Genomic DNA, 22,731 nt, shown 5'->3' with positions numbered 1-22,731 from the left:
TGAAGCCTTCATTTAGGGAAAATGAAGGTGATGAAATAATTCAAAACAAATTCACAATCCCAAATGTCAGAGATGAATTTACAAAATTTCAAGAACTTGTACACATTTTCCATATGACAGTGGTTCTCTGTCATATGATAATGCTCGAGTGGTGCTTGGCCCTACTTTATTTTGTTCCCTTTCCTAATGCACTCTTCAACAAAGCAGGCAGAAACCTAATCAGAAAAGCAACATTTATTCTTGGAAATAAGGACAAAAAGCCCCTCTCTCATATACCTTCTCTGAAACTCTATTGAGATTTATATCATTAGTATAAACTACTGGAATATGTATTTACCCTCCAATAAAACTAGGTCTTTTAAATCTCCTATCTCTTCATTTCAGCAACACTTATATCTTTCTGCATCTGAACAGGCAATGTCACAGGAGCCTCTCTGACTAGAAGACGTGTTGGTGGATGATGCTACAGCTGGCTAAAGCAGAGAGTGTAGAGGAAGAAGGAAGCTGAGTTTAGGATATTGGGAATTATATATGTTTAATAGTTGATCTTAGAAAAAGGAGCCAGGGGAGGTCAAATAGATAGGAGGAGACATAGAAGAAGGCAACACTGAAAAATTCAAGAGGAGAATTCCCAAATCTATAGAGATAGAAAGTAGATTAATAGTTGCCAGGGGCTGTGGGAGAGGGCAGATTGGGAAGTGACTATTAATGGGTACTTTGGGGATAAAGAAAATATGGAATTAGTGAGGATGGTTGTACAACTTTGTGGACATATTAAAAATCACTGAATTGTACATGTTAAAACAATAAAAAAAGGAAATCCAGGAGAGAAGAGATGTTGAAATGTGAAAAACCAGTCAAGCACATCTAATACAATAGAAGATGAAGACTGATTGAAAGCTATGGGATTTGGTGATTAGGAAGCCAAAAGGGAGCTTGAGGAGAGTAGTTTCAATAGAATAGTTGCTCTCTTCTTTCTGCCCCATAAATTATAACTTATAAAGTTATTGCTTCACATACTTTTATTTCTATTGGCAGAATGTCTGATGATACTGCAAGCTCAGGAATGTGTTCAGTTTATATAAGCTAAAGCAGCAGTCCTCAACCTCTTTGTCACCAGAAACTGGTGCTCCTATGAGAATCTAATGCCTGATGATCTGAGGTGGAGCTGAGGCGATGATGTTAGCCCTGGGGAGCAGCTGCAAATACAGATGAAGCTTTATTCACTTACCGGCTGCTCATCTCCTGCTGCTATTATTCTAGACATTAGATTGACCGTCAATTATGGAAACCACCTCCTTGATGGTCTGAGGCCCAGGAGTTAAGGACCCCTGAGCTAAAAGGACATTCTGGATGAATTTTAGAAATTCTGGCGATATGTGCTTATGCTCAGTGGGATAGAGTATAGGTGTATCAATCTTCCTGCCCTTCTAAAACCAAACCCATACTACCAAATCAGGTCAGTTCACGTTTTATTAATCTCAAACATCATTTCCAATGCCCTTAAATGAAACAGGCATTACCTCCTTTGAATTCCGATAATAGCTTTCAATGTATGGCTATTTGGCATGTTCTTTGCCCTGTCTTGTGCAAGTTCATTGATGGAGTACTGTTGGACTTATGACCCTGGGTCAACCACATGAATTTTCTGAGCTAGTTTTCTTGGTTTATAAACCGAGTATAAGAAACCTTAATCTGAACACCTCTTATAAGAAAATAAGAAAGTGCTTTGAAACCTATTAAGCAAATGTAAATATGTGTTTAATTGATATTGTTGTAGAGTTGAAGAGATAATTAAATTCTTTATTGCTTTTTAGACTCTAGATTGGTGTAGGACCAACCCCCTTAATTAATGCCTTGTTTGTAGGATCATAGGCTTCATATATGTGTATACCTTACTAAAGCCTGCCTTTCTCAGTATTGATTGGTTGAAATGAATACCGTTTAAATAAGAAAAATCCAGTATCATACCATGACTAACTTCTGTATTGCCTTTATCATTTTTTTATTTGTTTTATTCTGCTCTTCACTTAGGTTTCCCTAATGAGCCTGCTGCAATTATTGCCCTCAGCACCACTAAGGAATGGCTGACCAAGAATCACCATGAGGTAGGGAGAACAACACAATCAGCAAACATTCAAGATGGTGTGATTTGATCCTAAATTTCAAAAAGGCAGATAAATTTATTCCATACATATCAAGTAGACCTAGTCATTGAGCCAAAGCTAGCTCACTATGCTTTATTCAGGTCACATGAGTGATTGACTATTTTCTTGTAATTAATTGAATAGATTATATTGATTGGTTTTGATGGCGAAGATGGGCTAAGTGAACAGATTCATTTAGCTATGATCTCGTTTTTACATCTTTACATAGTATGGGTTTTGTGTGTAAGAGAGAGGACTGGATGGATTTTATTAAGATTGAGAATAAAGGATCTTCTTGTGCTATTTTCCTTAAAGAGTTGGGTTATCTTTGTTGACAGGGGATTCCTGGTGTACAGTAAATTTTCGGTATAATAAGCTTTTTTAAAATTTATAACTAATCATTTCCATAAAGTGATTCTGAGTGTGATATTGGACTGGGCTTGGATAATTGATAGTTAAGTTTTCATAATCAACATTTTCCATGAAACTAAATGCTTCCATCAGAATATTCATCATGCCTCCTATTCTGCTTATTTAATAATCGGCTATGTTTAGTAATGAATAGAAGACTTGCTCAAGTAAACAAAGCAATACAACACATAGAAACACTATGGAGGCTTGGATTTCAGAGGTTTGGCAAGTAACATGACAGCATATATAGGTTTGGCAAGTAACATGACAGCATATATAGGTTTCACACAATGCACAATCTTGTGTATTTTTTTCTGATTTTGTTTTGCTTTTTAAATATTTAAATGAATGCTGTAAAGAGTTTTGTTTCATTTGTGATGGACCACAAATTTAGCTTTCTTCTTGGGTAGGAAATAAATTATTTGGAAATGTTTGGGTTTGGAAATAGACTATGTGTGTTTATTATTGAGTGATAGCTGTTGGTGCCTTTGTGTGTTTAAAGAAACAGGAGTGTCATTTTCTGCTAATTCTTAAACAGAAATATTAAACATTGTTAGTCTCAGATACAATTTAAGACCAAATGGTGAAACATACGCATTTTGGTGCTTGCTCTTTTTTTTTTTTTCCTCTTATTTTGAAAGGTATACATATGAAAGCTTCAATTTAGAGGATAATTTCAATAACCTCACAGAGGCAGAAGTTTTTAAAAAATCTGAAAATGTCTTTAGCACGTATTATTTTCATGACAATTTTATAAAACATCTAGGATAGATATTGTTATTCTTATCTTCATCTAGAATCAAAAAGTTAAATGATATATTCAAGACTTCAGCGTCACAGAGCCATTGTCTGACTCAATCCTCCTGACTCTAAAGGTCATTCTTCCTTGGAATGCTTCTGAGACCAGGAAAAATAAGTTTAATTCCTTTGAAAGCTGGTATCTTCCATAAATCTCTTGGTCATAGTAAAGGCTTCTCACCTGGACCATCTGCTTTGTAAAAATGTAGAGTGTTTCATGAGTAAAAGTTGATAACTGAGCTAATGTATTGGTACAAATCTATTGTTTCCACTACAATAATAATCCAATAATTATCCCCACTGATGGAAATTCACATTTGTTATCTTGGCATATGATGAAAGTACACATAACCACATGAAACATCAAGGAGGTGATGATCAAGAGCAAATGTGTTAGTTGCACTTATAGCTTATTGATGAGTTCTATTGATGGATCCCCTCTAGTTAAACTATTCAGAAAGTTATTTTCCACAAATATTTGTTAGTTTAGTGTTTTCTACTTAATGTTTTTTGCTCTAATTTCCTTGCTATCCTACTCTGTCTTTGAGTCTGTTTTTTCACTTTTATATCCTTTTTTTGCTCATTTCTTGTGTCCATTTTAGAGATTTTAGGTAATTTGGATTGAGAAACACAACTTAATTATTGCCCTTGCAACTTTAAATGTATCCTGTTGTAATTCTCTTTTAAAAGTCTTCTCATTTCAGTATGTGTTGGCTATTTTAAACAAGTTAACTTGAACAAGTGAGATTTTACTTAATAAAAGGATTTTAAGTGGTAAGACATGGATAAAAGTTATACAAATTTATTATCTAGCAATATTTTGATTTATTTTTTGCTCTGTTAAAAAACAAACTAGGTTAAGGATTTATGAAAAAATATTCTTATTCAGTTGTCTTTTCATTGCAGTATTGTTTTGACATCTTGATTGTTTAAGCTATTTAGTCATTAATTCATCCATTTTATAAGTATTTATCGAACCCTACTAAGCACAAGAAACTTTTCTAGATAACAGATACAGAACACTGAAAAATACAATTCTTTCCTCATGATTTTCATAGTCTAGGAAAAGAGAAACAAAGAAAGAAATAGGATAGTTCAAAGAGTACTTTATGAAGTAAAACTGGATTATTGGACAGTTAGTTAATGGGAGATGACTATTCTGAGGATGTAAATTTGAAACAAAGATTTGTGTGATGGGAAGGAGCAAGCCAAGCCACACAGAAGTCGTGAGACAGAATATTCCACACAGAGGTAACAGCAAGAGAAAAACCCTGAGGGGAGAATTAGTTTACTGTTTGCAAGCAATGATAAGAGAGACAGTGTAGGTGGAGCAGAGAATTAAAAGAATGGCAGAAGACAAATTTGGACAAATAGACAGGGACCAGATCATGGAGTGTTGGAGTTCATGGAATAACTCTGATTTTTATTCAAAGTCTAATGGGAAGTGATTAAAGGTTTGGGCAGGGTGTGACATAATCAAATTTACCTTCAAGATGACAATGTCTGGTTGCTGCTTGGAGATCGTACTGGGATCATACTTGTCAGAGTAGAAAAGGGAAGACTGATTAAGAGGTTTCTGCAGTAAATCCAGGCAAGAGATTAGGGTTCTTTGGAATAGTGATGGTAGAAAAGGAGGTAACAGCATCAGGTTTGGAATATATTTTCACAATAGAGGCAACATGATTGGGGGATTGTTTTAAGCAAGCTAGTTTATGCTGCAGTTATAAATAACCTCCAAATGTCAGTGCCATTTTATTTTTTTTAACGTGCTATTTGTATTTTTTGAGTCAGCAGAGGGCTCTGGCTTAGTCAGGAACCCAGGCTGACAGATACTCTACCATATAAAATATCATCTATCACATGATAGGAAAAGATAGACAATCAAATAATAGCTCTTAAATGCTCCTACAAAGAAACAAATGCATGTAACTTTCTCTCACATTTCATTGTCCAGAGCAAGGTACCCAGGGTACAGGGTATTGCAGTCCTCTCATATGTTCAGAATAGAGGCAACCGAATATTGATGAACAATTGTGATGTCTATTATAGTAATAAATCAGATGTGGTATGTGAGGAAAACAGAATTTTGATTCATTTACTGAGAAATTTGATAGAGGAACATGTTTTATATAAAAAAATTCAAGAAATAAAATAAGAATTATGTTGCAGACAGTTAAGCCTGAGATGATTTTAGATATATAATGAAGATTTCAAATAGAAAGTTGGCTATATGAGTCTGAAGGTCAGGAAAGGAGTCAGAACAAAAGACATGATAAAATTAATTAATTATCGTAACTTTATTTAGATTTGGGTCTTAGTTTGAGATTGGTTATAAGAAATAGAAATAACCTCAAGCTGACTTATATAAAGGAAGGTATATTATATAATAAATCATATAAAGATGTTTTGAAATTCAAGGGTGGGAACTGAAGCAGGGTCTCATGAGTGACTAAAATTGCAAACAAATTCAACAGAAGCACAGTCGTTCATTTTCATTCTTCTCTCAACTTCTCTTTCAATCTTTCTCATATCTTTGTTTCATTATTTACTTTATATTTTGCACATTATCTTCCCTACACATTCACCTGTTTAACATGGCTCCATTATGTCTGTGTCTACCTATTAATGGGTCCATCTACCCTGCTTGAGGCAAGGCTGGGATTGAGCTTTATGGGCAAAGTTGCATTTTCTGGGATTTTCAGTTGGTCAGTTCCCCTGAAATTCTCTTTTAAAAATATGGGGAATCCATGTAATCTGAGACTACTATTAGTCACCATATCACCTTCAGTCAGATAAGTATATAATTCAATGGTCATATCTTTATGACTTTTGACTATAAATAGTTGATAATGTCATGTGATTAGAGAGCCTGCACATTTCACTATTTACTCACTCTTTGATTTCCAAACCCTCAGGAAGGGTTAACTACCCACTGCCCCGTGCCAAAAAAAAAAAAAAAAGTTATTTAATTCTATTTAATTACACAAATCAACCCCAGCTCATGTAGCTGGATAGTTCCACATCCAGAGAGGCCTGACTGGAGCACTTGAGACCAGTGGACAGTACTAGGAAAATCATGTTTCGGTCATCCACCATCCACTTGTTTCATTTGCTCAAAGTCTAAACTATGAGGATGCTATTGTCACCACAAATTTAAGGGGGCACAAGGACTTGAGGGAGCCCAGCTGAGCAAATAGTACAGTTGGCTCTGACTGCAGTGGTTGCAGTGGAAGAGATGGAACAGCACTTTAATGAAAAGAGGAAGGAGGATTCTCGGGAGGTTGTAATTGGGGCACAAAAATGACTTACCAGCACTAAAAACTATAATGACTCCTGATTGAAAAATTGAAAAACAAAAAAGATTATTCACTACTGAGAATTGAATTATTGCTCTGAGAAGAGCAGAGAGATGAATTATCTTACAACACAGAACAGAAATACAAAGAAATGGAAATTGTGTCTGAAGAGAGAAGATATGTAGCAGAGAGACCCAGGGATCAAACATGAGGTGGGCTGGGGATGAAGGTTACCCACTGGCATTTTTGGCTAAATTAAGAATTAAGAACTTCTGAGTTCAGAAATCAAAAGAAAAGAATATCGGAGTTTGCTATAAAAATTGACAGCATGTGGCATAATAACCTTTCTATAAGTGCCCATTTTTCTCAAGTAGAAACTTTATTACAGAGACAAGTGAGCAAAATGAGGGGCTGTTAGGGAAATGAGCAGCGGAAGTGTGGCCCAGACTCTCCACTTGTGCTGGCTGCTCTGCGGTGTCATCTGTGGTTTTGGGCACTCCTCATTTTCCAAGCAGTCTAAAAATATCATTCCTCATGAAATAGTGATCTCCCCACTGCACAGCTCTGAGCCACCCTGTTCATTTCTGGAAGTTAGCCTCAGAAATGTTTTTACAGTGCCTGTTCTATTGTTCTATACCCCAAGGACTCATATGGCATCTGGCTATTGGTCTCTAGGGCAATATATATAGTATTTGTAATGTTCACCATAGAAAACAGAAGAACAGGGTATCTTTCTCTAAAAATTACAAATGGCCTGATATTGTGAGATATTTCTCTGTTATGGAGGTCATGTTCAGTGACTTCACTGAACTGCAACATGTAGCAGTTACAGTAAGTCTTCTGGGAACTCATCTCAGAGTGAGGTATCTAAGAAGATTCCAAGTTGGAAGATAAGTGGTTTCCTGGGTGCTTGTAAATGTGGAATCCCTAAAGTACTATTTGGGCCTCAGTTGCAGCATGACACAAACCTGGACAACCTTCTTCCTTATTATAAGCAGCAGATAGACGGGCAGAAGCATAGACTTCTGGGAGGCTCTAATTAAAGCTGTGGCTGTGTGCAGCCGATCAGAGGGGAAGCCATGGTTTATCTGAGACCAGGTTCCAGCTGCATCTCTGCAGAGCTTTGAAGATGGCATTTCCCAGAACAGTTTCCCATTTAATCGGTCCATGGGAATTTTCTAGTTTCTGTGAGCCTGCTGACAACCCACTCTGCCACAAGCAGACCTCCTTGTTCTGGGGTGGAAACAATTCAATGGAGGAGCTGTTGGTTCATTTTTGAGGAACCTTAGTGAGTTCCTGGCTTGACTTGGATGTCATTGGCGGGAAGGAACCCCGGCTCTGCATTTTTGAAACCAAAATCAGTTTTTTTCTATAGTAGGAAAAAGGTGGGGGTTTTCTCTCATGCATGCAGCGTTTGGGCCTTTGCCTAACATATAATCTTTTTTAACAATGTTTTTAGCAGATTGTTATGCGAAATGTTAAATATCATCTCCTTGTCATTTAAATTGTTTACTCTGTGCCTTCTTGAGGGAAACAGGACATCTGTGGTATTGCCATTTCACACTTTAAGTAGTGTGCTTACAGATGTTTCAGGGCGTCATGAGCTGCTCTGTGCATTGAGACATATCCGGCTCTGCAACTTGTTGCAAGCCAAGGTCCCAGACTTTACCTAGTGTGATGTAGCCCTCAAGGTCAACTGACGGTACCCAGAGAACAAAATTGGTTTTGAGTTCATCATTGGTGTCCTTTGGAAGTGAAGATATCGATTTCTACAGTGTGGAAGCAGTGACTCTCCCCTGCCTTCCAACATTTACACACACAATCCACAAAGTATTGAAAAGGTGGACAGATTTCTATACTCCAGAAAATAGAATTGGGAATCCACTGAAGAAATGTAGGTTCAGCATCCCGAAAGGTTCATATGCTATTCTACTAGTTTTACAAGATCAGAGAGGGACAGAGCCACTTGTTTCTTCATTACGGATCACGAAAGAACCATCTCACTTTAGCTTCTGGTGCCAAGAGTATTTTTTCCCCTTCTTGGCAGAGTTTTTGAACATATGCAGTGTTAAACATTGTCACTTTTTTTTTTCCTAGAATCACATTATGGATCACCAAAACAAACAAACAAACAAACAAACAAACAAACAAAACCCCAGCGTGGGGCCTGCTTTATGTCATTGACATGAAAAGTCTTAGGATCTTTGTGGTTCTTAAAAGGAGGGTTTAAACAATACATAAAGTGATACCCACATTTCTGATGAGAAAATTATATCCTTCACACCAAATTTCAATTCCTGTGGATAAATTTTTACAGAATTGCAAAATACATAATGCATCATTCTTCAGTTTTACACAACACAGGGGTGTGGTTCACATTTGGAGAACTGGGAGAAGAAAATGAAATGCTCAGTGTTCTCCCCAAGGAATGTATTTTTATGTCCTCAAACATCATTTGAGTATCTATGCCAGCTTTAGTTTGGGGTGCAATATAACGCTAAAATATGTGCGTTTGCAAAAATAAGTTCCGCCTTAAAATACATTCTGTGTAGGGATGTGGTTATGGTAATAATACACATCATTCTAATATGATGCTATAAAAATGTATCCTTTGACTAGCCCAATCATGGTCTTCAGGTAGGAACCGTGATGCTCATAGGCTGTGACATAATTGAAGAAAATGATTCCCAGACTTTATACATATGCCATGATCCTTTGTTTCTTCAAGAAATCTGATGACTTGAAGCTTATATTTTTTCTTTCCTTCCATCTATCTTCCTTCCTTGCCTATCTCACTCCCCCTTCCCTTTCTCTCCCTCCCACCCTTCCTCCCTCCCTCCCTTTCTCTCTACCTTCTTTTCTCACTCCTCCTTTTCCCCCCCTCTCTCTTTTATATAGACACTCACACATACAATGCTTTCCCATTCTCACGTTTTCTTTTTTTTGAGATTTGTGACAGACAGTTACACTGGTGGTCAGAAGTGAGTGTTATCTCTTTATCTTATGACTCTAAATTCCACTGTTAGAATGAGAGCCATGCTCCAAGGAAGCCTCTGCCTTAACTTGGTGGGAGTGTTCAAGTGCTTGGTGTCACCATATACTGCCCCACATTAGAGCTTGCTAAGTAGGCAAATCCACTTACTTCTCTATCACTACATACCTGTTCACAACAGGTATGCCCGAGTTTTTGGAGCCAAAAATTAGAGCCCTTTGCTATTGCCTCCAAGCTTTATAACCTTATTCCTGTCAATAAGAAGCATGATAATATATATTTATCTGCTTTAGTTAGTAAGTTAATGTGCCTAGGGTGGGGAAGGCTTTAATCAGACACTTTTAGGCATTAAAGTAAGGCTGGAATAATATATATTTTTATATATTGGCTGGAATAATATATATATTATTATTATATATATATTATATATATTATTATATTATATTATAATAATATAATATATATATATATATATAATATATATAAGGCTGGAATAATATATATATTTAGTAGAAAAATATATATTTTCCTGCTTTAGTTAGTAAGTTAATGTGCCTAGGGTGGGGAGGGCTTTAATCAGACACTTTTAGGCATTAAGGTAAGGCTGCCTAGGCATCCTTTCCCCTACTCTTACTCTGTGTGGAGAGCTCTTTAAAGTCTAATGATTTTTTCTTCTCCCAGTAGGGGATGTCTGGATAATCAAGGCCCCAGGGTGCTTTAGTGATGCCAACCTACAGTGCCCTGTGGTGTAGAGAGGCTTTGTTGACTTCTGTGCTGACCTATAATCAACAAATGTCCTCCTCTGCCAGCTGTCCTTCACCCAGCACAGTGTCCATTATGCCTCCATTCTAGATAAATAGAATGGAGTATAGAGAGAACCTAAAAATATGCTCTGTCTTGGTGGGGGAATGAACCTATGTTCAGATAGGTATGGGAAATTCATATATATGTGCTACTAGGCCTGGGGATTCTAGAAAGAGTACTAGGACATGTGGAGTAGGTATGTGAAATAGCAAAAGAAAGAAGACAAAAAAATATTTTTCTGGCTCCTAGTGTGTCCCATGGCTTGTGTTTGGGACACATACTATTACATGCTTCTATGACATATGCTATTACATTTTCACAACCTTTCTTCAAGGTAGGTTTTTTTTCTTTCATTTTACAGATATGGTAGTTAAAGTTCAAAGAAAAGGAAATTCCTAAGGTCAACTACTTGGGCACTTGCATGTTCTGTAACACTACTTCTGTGTCCAGTGACAGTTAGTGCAAAACTGAAAATCTTCCCCAAACTTAGCCACTCAGAATACATTTGTAGATATAGAATCCAGTAGGCTGATTATAGTCTTTCCCTAGGATGTTTTTGCAAACTGGAGTTAGGAAAGGAAATTAGGATTCACTTTGATGGTGAAGCAGAGAGACATTGCTGCCAGCAGCATGTCCCTTGCCATCTTGAGGAGAGGTGGTCTGCTTTAGAAGGATATTTTGCTGAAGATGTCACTGATTGTTGGGCAGTTGGCAGAGTCATGGAGCCCATTCTGCTGGCTTGAGTGAAGAACTGAATTGAGGCAAAATATGGTATATTTTAGCAAAACAGTATAACTTCTCATTTTTAATTTTAACAGCTCAAGCTAATAATTCTCAACTAAAGAAAATGGAGAACTGAGAATCTTTTGAAGGGCTTCTCCCCACAAAAAAAAAAAAAAAGCACTTTATGTGTTTTGAATAGTTCATTCTACCCCTTTCAAAGAACTGCTATGTTGAACTGCTGCTTTTTATGGGTGTGTCCCAGGTCCTTCATATATGTTAGGCTGGAAAAATACTTAAGAGTCACTATTCTCAATAGCAAAGTGAGTAATAGCTGTTTAAAAAATTTGATCTTTTAACACTTACTTTCACACATCAAAAGATTATTTATTTATATACTGATGGCTGATTCTTCTTCCTTCTTCTCTGTAACCTGGAGGCAAGAAACATGTAATAATGGAAGCCAATAATGGGTAGAAGCCAAGAATAAGTAACATAGATCGATGTGTTTGAAAGAGAGTGGATCCCTTTGCAAAGTATAAATTTTAAGTCCATAAGACAATGAGACAACTTCCAAGTCTGCAGGAGTATATCAATGAGGCCATGATATAACAGTAGTTTAAATCCTCTTCCATGCAACCAAAATGGGATTTATGGTTCCTGGGAGCTAGGTGTGAGGAGGTATATTGCCTTTTACCACCAGCTATTATTATCTCAAAGAGGAAGCTTGGTGTACAGATTAAAACATTGGATTAAAAGTCAGAAAACATAGGTTCTAATAAGATTCTTCCATTTTCTCATTTAACCTTGGACAATTAATTTCATCTTCCTGGGTTCCTCATCTGCAAAACGGGGAGGGTAGGCCATGTCTCCTCTAGCTCTGGAATTTATTACTATTGATGTTGTCCACTGTTGCAGCCAGTTGTGTCTTTGCCCAGGTCATCGCAGCACAATCAGACCAATAGAAATCTATTTTCTCTGTTTCTCCAGGCTCTTCAGATGACATACCAAAGATAAAGAAACATTTTCATATGCTATCTGGATGCCTTTAAGGTGATATCCCATGTTTATATGGGTGTATTTTTAGAGTCAATATTAATAACCTTGACCCATTTAGTGTAGGAGAAGAGGCTGCCATATTGCTTTTCTGTAAATGATCTGAATTATATGGTGGTTTCAAAATAGCCAACCTTTAAAACTCCTTATGAAATTCAAGCTGCTGATTATCCAAATGATGTGACATTTTTATAAATAGAAAATAAAATTCCGAGCATGTGGTTAGATCTACATCTGACACAGGGATAAAAATGACACTGAGAGGTCCTACTGAAGGACATTTTATAGCCATTTTCATGAGCTAGAAGTATGCGCCTTCCTTCTACCTAGGTAGGAAAGAAAAACAACCCTTTGCCTTGCCCTCATATTGATTAAATAGGACTCATGTGCTGCTATGATTGAATGGAAAATCAGTAGTCTTACCACTGCCATCCAGCTTAACTCAGGGAAGAACAAAAAAGGTACTTTCTCATTCTAGTGGAATTAAATGATTTGCCTATGAGAGGAAATGTTCTCAGCTAGGACTCTGTTTTATGTGGAAGCTGTGGCCAAAGCCATAACCATCTCACTGTTTCTTCTAACACATTTAAGCATAGTGGTGGCCTTTATAAAAACCAGACTTCTTTTGATAATGACACTGCTACTCACTATGGTAAGAAACATGGGTAGGTCTGTTGAAGAAGCCATAATTTCTTCAACAGGAAACATACTAGAAGAAACTTCACAAGAGTGTGGACCTGTGGACATATAACATCAGTTTAATTATGGGTAAAAACTGGTTTGGAGGACCTGGATTGTGAGCCCAGTGACAGAAGGACATGCAAACATACTCTTCTCAGTCAGATTGAGTTTTCTTTATTTCTATTCATGGCCTCCTTAGAAGTCCCATCATACAGGAACTTGAATAAGCTTTAATCTCTTTATTCTACACCAGGGAGCCTCAACATTTAGTGAAAAGATTATTCATTTACATGATGCAGGAATAGAAGGTTATTGGGGGATTTACGGTTCCTTAAACCCATGTCGAATCCATGTTTCTAAAACCTGTTCATAACGTAGTGTTCCCATTTGTGATCCCAAGTTTGAAGCCCTCAGGCAAATAAGTAAGAGCTTCAGGTAGATCCTGAACTACTAATCTTAGACTTGGTTCTGCAGCAAGGGTGCAGCCACCTGGCATGTGTGGCATGTGACCTGCTGAGCACCAGAGCAAGTTCTATTCAGTGGAGGAGACGTGCTACTTGTACCTATAGCTTCTGTTATAGGCACTCTTTACAAAAAGACAGCGATAAGGAGAGAGTGAGATTTTAAAAGATGAAATTTATTATCAGTTTCAAAATAAATCTTTGCATGAGATAAGATATATGAATTCATTTTTCTTCTAATTGGTCAAAATTCTCATATGTTTCTTAGCTTCTTTCTGCATTGATGTGATGCTAGTACATAGACTTTGTTTTGTTGTTGCTTCTCTGACAGTGCTCCTAAATATTAGCCAAATTATCATCTTTGCTCAATGGCAACTTAAAAACACTCCAACAATCTCTCCTAAAGCTGGAGGAAAAATGGGCTTGTTAGGATCTATTGAGATGTGTCAGTTTCAGGGCCTTTTTAAAAAAGCTTAAAGGATAATTTTACCCGTGTGAAACTTTATGTGCTGACTTTATAAGCATAAGAATAACTCAACTACATTTATTCTGCAACATAAACATTGACTGTGCTTAACCAGCAGATTTTTCCTTGCTCTGGGCTGTTTTTCCTGCCCTATTATATACTGAAGAGTTTCCGTAATGGTCCAGGTGAGCTGTGTTTGTCCGAGGGATACTGGCTTGGGAATCAGGGAGATTCTGGGAGATGTTACACCTATTCTGGGACTGTTTCTCATCAGTAGAATAAGGTGAAAATTATCTGGGAAATAATTAAATCAGATAATTGAGATATCTTCTAAATCTACTACATCAAAATATCAGGAAAGAACAGCAGCCTCTATTTTGAAAATTTCTCCAGCTAGTGGTTGAGAATGATTATACTATTTACTCTCAAGGATCTCTTCCAACTAGAACGCGCCAAGGTACAAGCTCATATTTACTCTCTAATGTGGGAAAGCATCTGCTAAGTGAGAACTGTGAGAGTAAGTCCCCCTCTCAACCAGTATATAACTGGCTTTCTAACAAGGGATTAGGAACTTCATGTGGGGTGTATTGTCTAGAAGGTACCAGAGTGGCCACCGCAGACTTCCCACTAAGGAGCACTTGTTTTTTCAGTCTCATAATTCCCTTTGACATGGGTTGGCAAATAAATGAGTTTGATCATGTCTAAATATTATGTGTAACTTCGACTCACATGAAATATCCATGGGAGTTGCTAGTCAGCTTTCTGTGGCACCCTGTACATAGTTGGGCCTCTTGCTCTCTTTTAGAAAGTACTTTGATACATTTTCAATATCCTGTTTATAGTAATCATTGTCTCTGGATATGTGTTCAGATACCTTCATGCATGAGATATATTTAATAAGTAATAGTCATCAACATATACAATTGAATTATTATTTGAGTAATTATTATAGTCAGATTGTAAAAGTAAGCGAACAGGTTTATCTCTTGGATCTTGTCTATATTGGTTCCTGAAAGACCTTTTGAGAATGAAGTGCTCAGTCACATGAAGCAAATTAGTTTTCCCTGGGTATGAGGGCACCATTTAGTTGTACCTTCAAGAGATGATTTTCTAATTGGTACCTTGTCATCCTTTATGGGGACCTGTTTCCACCATCCACCCATGGATTGGCCCCTGGATATAGATATGTATTATTCACAATGTTTCCAGAATCTCCTGCCACTTGACAAAATTAACTTTCTTTAAGGAATTAGAAAATGAACCGCTATACTAAAATCGCTGAAAATGCTAACCACCTTAATATCTTCTTCTGTCCAGAATTTTACTCTGAAAACAATTAGAGCATGATGGGCTGTGTGTTTGACAGTCCAAATTGAGCTACAAATGACCTGAGTATGCTTCAGCTAAGCACAGGGCAACTTAGGAATGTATTAAGTTGAGTAATCATCTCATATGTTTTTCTGCTGGGTTCAGTGACATCTACAAAGTTCATTTTTCTAAGAAGTTTTTTCTCTTTACAAATTTAAACTCAAGGGAAATAAGATCCATATGTTTCTGATTCATTTGCACTAACTCATCAAAACATTCTTTTCTTTATAAGTTATTGAATGTCTACAGAGGCTTTTGACTGTTTTTTTTTTTTATTTTTATTTTTTATGTTCTTGTAAGCCTTTCTGTCTAGAGGCAGGAAATGGCCATTTGCCAGCAGTGAGTGAACCCCCCATATAGTCACGTTCTGTATAGGAAGCAAAGGAAAAAGAAATTTCATCCCACATTTTCTAAGTACATTCAGCAAATGGTTTCCTTAGAGGGTGGGGGTAAAGATATACTATGGAATGTATTAATAAATTTATTAAACATGCAATTAAAGAAATTCCATGAGGTAGTTGCAGCAGAAATGGAATTTAAATTGCTCCCTTCATCATTACCTTACCCGTAAAACTCTTTAGCGCCTTTGATTTACCCAGTAGTATAGAGCCGTGAACTAAGTAAAATGTGAAACATCGTCAATGTACAAAGCAGAGGTTATCTGTATGTGTGTGTGTGGCACAGAGAGATTGATTGATTCAAACCCTATTCCATACTACATTTTTTACTTCTCTATATTGAATTCAACATCTACTTTTGAGTATCAGAAATAATGTGGCATACTGCTCTGTTACAAATAAAGGTAAACTTTATAACTTACCAACAATAGCCAAGGATAACTGGATTTCAAAAGCGAATATACTTTAGCTTGGTCATTCACTAACTCACACACACATACACACACACACACACATACATTTTAAGTGTCACTTATGTTGAGATATTGAGTGCTTCCTTTGTCTAAGCACCTCACTTGGATGATCTCATTTAATTAACACAACAATCCTATTTGGTAGTCATTATAATCATTCCCATTTTATGGATGAGGACATTAAGACTTAGAAATGTTATGTAAAATTTCAAAGACCTCACAGCAAATAAATGACAGAGTTGAAATTTTAACTCAGGATTCCAAATTCATAACCATGATAATAAAATCATATATATATATATATTTTTATGATGAAAGTAGACTTCTATATCAGAGATCTCTTTTCAGCTTCTATATCTCATTTAAGTCTAATTCAGATTTCTTCTGCCATTATCTCATGGTACCATCCGTGCTGTTGCTCATATAACTTATGCAAATTTTCTCATTATTATTATAATTTTTTTATGAAACCAAGATAGTGTGTTCACGGTCCAGATAACTTTTATTTTCTTCCCTCCAGCACAGTGCCAGGACCAAACTCATGACAAATTGGATGAAATAGTGAACACATGGGACTTTTATTAGCTGGCCTGAAGCTGTCATAGTCTCCTAAGCCTTCATGTGATTAGAGTTAGAGCTGAACAGCCTGTTAGGACACCATTTCTAAGCCATAGATATGACCATTAATTCATTAACCAAATCTGATCAAATGATAAACAAGCTCATGGCATTTTTAAATCTCCCTGAGACTGTGTAGACCTGATATGGCTCCAGTTTCTCATTGATCAGCCTGGTCTTTGTTTAGAGCGCATGATTCCTGAAATAACAAATCCCTTTACTTTTTCCGTTCATGTCTGCTCAAATATCGCATCTTTGGTGAACTTTTTCTTCACTCCTCCCTGCAGACTTTTCTGTGGTGGTGGATTTACTTGTTAGCTTACAATTAACTCAAAGACAGGGATTCTATAATTTTGCCCATAAGTGTGTGTGTGTGTGTGTATGTTTTAGTTTGAGGGGCCCAGCAGGTAGAAAATCTTGATAAAAAGGCATTGAACTAATTAATGTTTTACATTGTTTCTTTTTTTATTATTATTTTTTTTATTTTTTAGGCGAGGCAACCCTTGGTTGACCTCACAGATTGCAAGGACTTTGTCAGTTTACGATCCCTTATTTTTTAATTTTTTACGCCTACAGCACCTGGTTTTCCTAGGTGGTCTCCAATCCAAGTACTAACCAAGCCTGACCCTGCTTAACTTAGATGAGACAGGATCGGGCTTGTTTAGGGTAGCATAGCCACAGGATACATTGTTTCTTACAATGAGGAGTTGGGCATGCGGAAAGCCAGTACATCTGTCTCATACAGGTCTTCTTTTTGGGGTCATATTTTGAGCATGCTAAATAGGGTTTTCTCTGTATTTCAGTAGCTTTTAAATTAAGATTCAAATGTTGATCTCCGTCCCCACCCCATAAAAAACACAGGGACTAGAAACCAGCGGTAGTGTACAGAACTCCAGCCAGGTCCCAGGTGTGGCCCAGCTCTGGGGGAAATTCTGCTCTACCCCTTCCTTCATCTATGGCTGACTGGCAGTGTGTTGGGGTTGGGCAGCTTTCAAGCTATATCTAAACTAGAAAGCCTATTCTAGGGACAAACTGGAGAAAATAGAGATTCCTGGAAGCTCATTCCCTTTCCTGAGCCTTCGACCTGTTGATTTGTAGTAGGTGTGCATAGTGCTTAATCCTTTTGCCTACCTGGTCTTTGGTTTCTCCGCAGAAGCTCCTGTGATTTTTAAACAAGTGAACCTTGGTCTTTAGGTACCCATATTATCTATTTTCGATACATCTACTTTTAAATTCTTTTTAAAAAATCTATCTGATAACATCAATGTTTCCATTTCCAGTTTTAAAGTCTGATGATATTATTTTTTAAATGTATATTTCCACATATAACCCCTTTCAAAAAAAATGTCTCAGAAAAATCAGTGTAGATTCATCTGTAATTCTTTCAAAAGCATCCCAGTCTTCATTATTTAACAAATATTCAATAGTTGGTTTGGGCCAGGGCTTGAACAAAGATGGTGGATACATAGTTCTTGTCCATACTAGTGGTAAAATCCTTACAAGACATCACATTTTTCTAACATTTGAATATGACAATCAAATATATTTTCAATGTATTTATTTCAGATCACTGTTTTTGAACATGAAATGCAATAAACCAAAAACATTCTTCAAAAGAAACTGGTTAATATTGTCCATACAATCTGTTAGAGAAAATAGCACAGTTATCACATAATAATGTGGTAAATGCCAGAACAAGAGGTGCCCAGAGCACTGTGGGACACAGGGTAGAGGAACAGACAAGGAAGGTTCTGTGTGCTTCCTGACTTAAATGGACAAGTACACTGGAGCATGTGTGCCTCCCCACTCTCCCTGCTGCCCTACCAAGGCTTTCATTCCCCTAGGAGTAAAATCCAAATGCCTTTCTTACAACATGAGCCCTTGACCCATGGTCTACAGATACTAAGAGGTCTCAGAGAGTTCATGAACTTGAGAGAAAGAAAAATAATTATTCTCATTAAACTCTAACTGCAGTTTAGCACTTTCTTCTATCATGACTGTATCCGCAAACCACAGTGATGTCAGCCGTTCCTGTGACTTTATCATCAGTAGAAATCACAGATATTTCCTATCACATTATAGTTGTTGTAGAGATCTCAAAATACTACTTATGATCATCATGACTTCAAATCACCACTAGATCAAACAACAACCCCATGAGATCTTGTTTTAATGTGTCAGTAAAGAAGCGCACAATATTGCTATAACACACACTGATTAGGTAATTGTTATCTCAATAAAATGGTTTCCTTTGTAATCTTTTGTATTTTTGTTTGTTTAAAATCCTCATATATATTCTGAGATGAATATGTAGGCTTCGGTCAACTGCTAAATGGATCCACTACACCAAAGAAAAGTCTCTTGGTCCCTCCCATACTATTTTTCCCTTGCTTGCTACCATCCAGTCTCACTGATCTCCTGCTTGAATCTACCAAGCATACTTATGCCTCAGACCACCACCACATGGGTGACAAACAGCCTGGATAGACGAGTATTTATTGGAAGCAGCCTGATAGCTATGTATCCAGTGTCCATTGGCCTTTTTGCCCTCCAGAGACTCATTAGCACACATAAAGCAAGCTCAGTGTGATTCTTTTTGCAGAGTAGAAAATATAATTTGAAGAATTTATTGATCTTAACAGGCAAACCTGAAAAATGCTAATGGAACAGGTTGCTTATCTATATCTCACTGCCTAAACCTGCTGCCTGTTTCACCCACGAAAGACAAGCAGATATTATCTGCATAATGTGTAGGCGCAAACTATCAAAAGTCTGGAAACTAATATAGCTGGCAACAGACATTCTTTTCAAAGGCATCCACAATAAAATGAGCCCCTGAGAGAACTTGTATCATACAATTTCGGGTGCTTAAAGAGCATGCTTTATAAGGTGGGGAAAGGTAATGGGTTCATTACTGCCAGAATGCGATGTCTTGACACACAGTTTGATATGTCTGAATCTGACATTTAATAGCTGAGATGATAGTGGCCAAATACTTCTTGAGGTCAAATCCATGCAGAGTTCCTTAAAGGTGAGAAATTGCTGAGATCTGTAATGACAAAGCTGATGAGAAGATTGATGAAATGGTGGTGGCAATAGTTTGAGCCTCCAAAATCGCTTGTGAATGATTTATCCCATTGACAGTAGAGCCAATAGCTGAGCACTAATTAAATACCAGCCACTGGGGAAACATTATAAATGTCTTTTGGCTCTATGTTGGCAATTTTGTACTTTTAAGCAGATATCAAATTATTTTCCAATAATTGTTCTTTTAGACTTAAATTTTTTGTGCTCCCATTCCTGTTCTCTTTTTCTTCAATCTCCAGCATGTTTGATTTGAAACCAAAAAGGAGATGAGGAAAGAAAAAAATGAAGAAGGGATTGAAGGCAAGAGAAAGATAGCAAGTTGACAGGAAAAGAAGAGGAGGGAGGGAAGAAGCTCCCATGTATTAACAATACTTTTTTCCTTTCCAGTCTGTGTCTAATTTGGATAATATAATAATTACCATTTATTAAGAACCTATCACAGGCTTGGCATTTTGTTAAGTGCTTTATATAGAATAAAAGTTGGCATTTATTATTTACTAGGAGCAAGACATTTTGCTAAGTATAAATAAATCCTTGCCACTATCCTCAGGGTGTGGGGATTTTCTTTTTCCTTTTTTTAAATACAAATTAGGAAACTGGGGCAGATAAAAAGTTGAAATCTCACTTAAAATATTCTGTCTTGTTTTGATAACTGTGAGAATATATATAAAACAATTTTTAAAAGGCCTTTCATGTAAAAGCAGTTTACGAAAGTTTTAGTTTGCTAAGAAATACAATTAACACAATTTAAAGAAAACTGTTAAGTACATAAGCGCTGTAATTCAAATTAACTCTTAGCTTCAGTTATGAAAAAGAGATAGTGTGTTACTCCTAAAATGAGTGATACACCAAATGACCGCAGTGGGAAAGAAGTTAAAATGGGCTGGAAGAACTAGGCATCCTGAGGTTAGATCATCTTTCTCTCCATCTGTTCTCTTTTTGGCTTGCACTGGGTTGGAGAGGGACATTCTTGGAGGCAGGAATTAAGACTCTGAAGATGTAAGTAGAAGTGAGGTCAGTCTCCATCATAGCTTCTTTATCTGAAACACCTATGCTGATTGCCAATAGCTCCTTTATCTGAAACACCTATGGCTGATTACCAAGGGCTAACCTGCAAAGGCTTTTGAGATAAGTCACAGAGAAGCCTGGAAGTGTGTACAATGCAGAGAAGGCTATTTTATGGGAGTTAGAAAAAGTAATGTGTCAGAAAGAAGCATTTCAGTCAATTCCATCAAACTCAATGAGGACTGGAAAAAGCTTACAGTAGTAGAATGATTAGTGACATAAGTAACTGAATGTTTCTTTAAATGGCTTGTTGGATAGGAATAATCTATGTTGTCAGTTAACATAGATTACATTGGTGGTATAAATAAGTTTCACAGGTAAAACTCAAATTGGGTAGAAAGTAAATAAAATTTCATATGAATCTCAGGGAAAGAACCTATCTTGTCTTTTTTGTGAAGTGTTTAGACTGAGAGAAATATCTGCAGAGAGTAGACATGGCATAGAGACTTTCCCTAACATATTGAAATAGCACTTTCTGGAGTGTGTCAAAATGCAGATGAGCCAAAGTTAATATAACAATAACTACATGAACAAGGTGTTCATCTCCTTTTGTCTTTTTTTTTTGGCATCTAGGCTGATAATAGTAATAATGCCTAGTGTGACAATACATGCCAAGGCAAATTAACACAGGTGTCTTTCTTGTTCTTCAGGTTTAAGGGGACCCTGAAGCTTCACTATTTCCCTGTAATAACAAAGATTACAGCTTCCATGACAGGCGAGACTGTGCAAATATGAAAACAGATTCCCATTCCAAGTTTCTCTATGGCACTATTGGAAATCAAGTGAACACATTCTATACTCTGAACCCTAAAAAGACTAAACATGTGTTTGAAAAAGCAAATCAGGGCTTAGATAGTCTCTAATAGATCTCTTCTTTCTAATTTCTTGAACAGAATATCTTGGCCTGGGTCTTAACAACACCCACATGCCCATCTTCCCACTAGTTCTTGTTGATGGGTTTGGAAGACTTGCCATGGGCCAGATTTCACTAGAGTTTGTCATACTGGAGCCACAGTCCCCCACTTCAAACAGACTTTCATTCTGTTCATCATCAGATACATTTAATGGCAAGTGGGTGTTTAAACCACAGAGAAGAGACAGCAAGAACAGATATATAATTAGATGTTTCCTGGCTGTGTGCTTTGTGGATAAGCCTGTGGATTTTCTCTTGAATGACTTGCCCTAATTGTGTTAACAGCTTCCCACAGCAGAGAACTGGGCTAAATCTGATCCATGAGCTTGAAGTTTGAGGTGAGGAACTCTGCATCTACAAGAACAATTATAACTATAATTAAGAAAGGGTTGATTTTCTTTTCAGCTTGCCTTCTCATTTCTCAGTGAGCATGGCAGGGATTTCCACTAATAATAAAGACATTCTGGAGATGTAGAATTAGAAAGTAGTTGACTATAGTTAATTGGCAGATTATTGTATTCCCATAAATTCTGTCTGGGATGGCTATGAGTAGATTTAAAGCTGCTAGGAAAAAATAAAACATACAGCCCTTCTCAATAACTTTGTTTTTAGCTTGAAACTTTGGTGTTTTAGTAACTTTGGTACAAGATAAGCATTAACTTAAGGGTTTTATTTTGGAGAATGCTAAAGTAATGGATATCATAAGAGATTCTGGTGGATCTCCATAAGCTTCTATTGGAGCTAGGGGACAGAATATATTTTGAACTTGTATAAAAATAAAAATGGCAGTATGACACAATTCACTTCCTGCCATCTCTTGAGTAGTCCATATATTTCATCACATGTACAAACAAATCAAAATTATTGATAATAAAAACCCAACAGTATACATAATTAGGATATGCTAATTGTAGGATTTTAAAGAAACTAACAAAGCTCAAAATGAACAGCATTCTCATTTTGTAAACAATAATAAC

The 22,731-nt window shown here is 36.8% G+C and overlaps 1 protein-coding gene across 1 annotated transcript in view; it reads left to right on the top strand.

Moving 5' to 3' along the window:
• MACROD2 (mono-ADP ribosylhydrolase 2) overlaps positions 1-22,731 on the top strand; it is a 1,804,338-nt gene that overhangs the window by 1,340,646 nt on the left and 440,961 nt on the right. The window contains exon 8 of the mRNA XM_039874459.1: positions 2,035-2,108. Within this exon, the coding sequence (XP_039730393.1) occupies positions 2,035-2,108 (74 nt within the window). The remainder of the gene's footprint in view (positions 1-2,034; positions 2,109-22,731) is intronic.

Source organism: Pteropus medius, unplaced genomic scaffold (genome assembly GCF_902729225.1).
Source record: "Pteropus medius unplaced genomic scaffold, Ma_sr-lr_union100, whole genome shotgun sequence".
Taxonomy (NCBI): domain Eukaryota; kingdom Metazoa; phylum Chordata; class Mammalia; order Chiroptera; family Pteropodidae; genus Pteropus; species Pteropus medius.
Note: the sequence above shows the minus strand (reverse complement) of the source record. Positions and strands in the feature narration are given on the sequence as shown.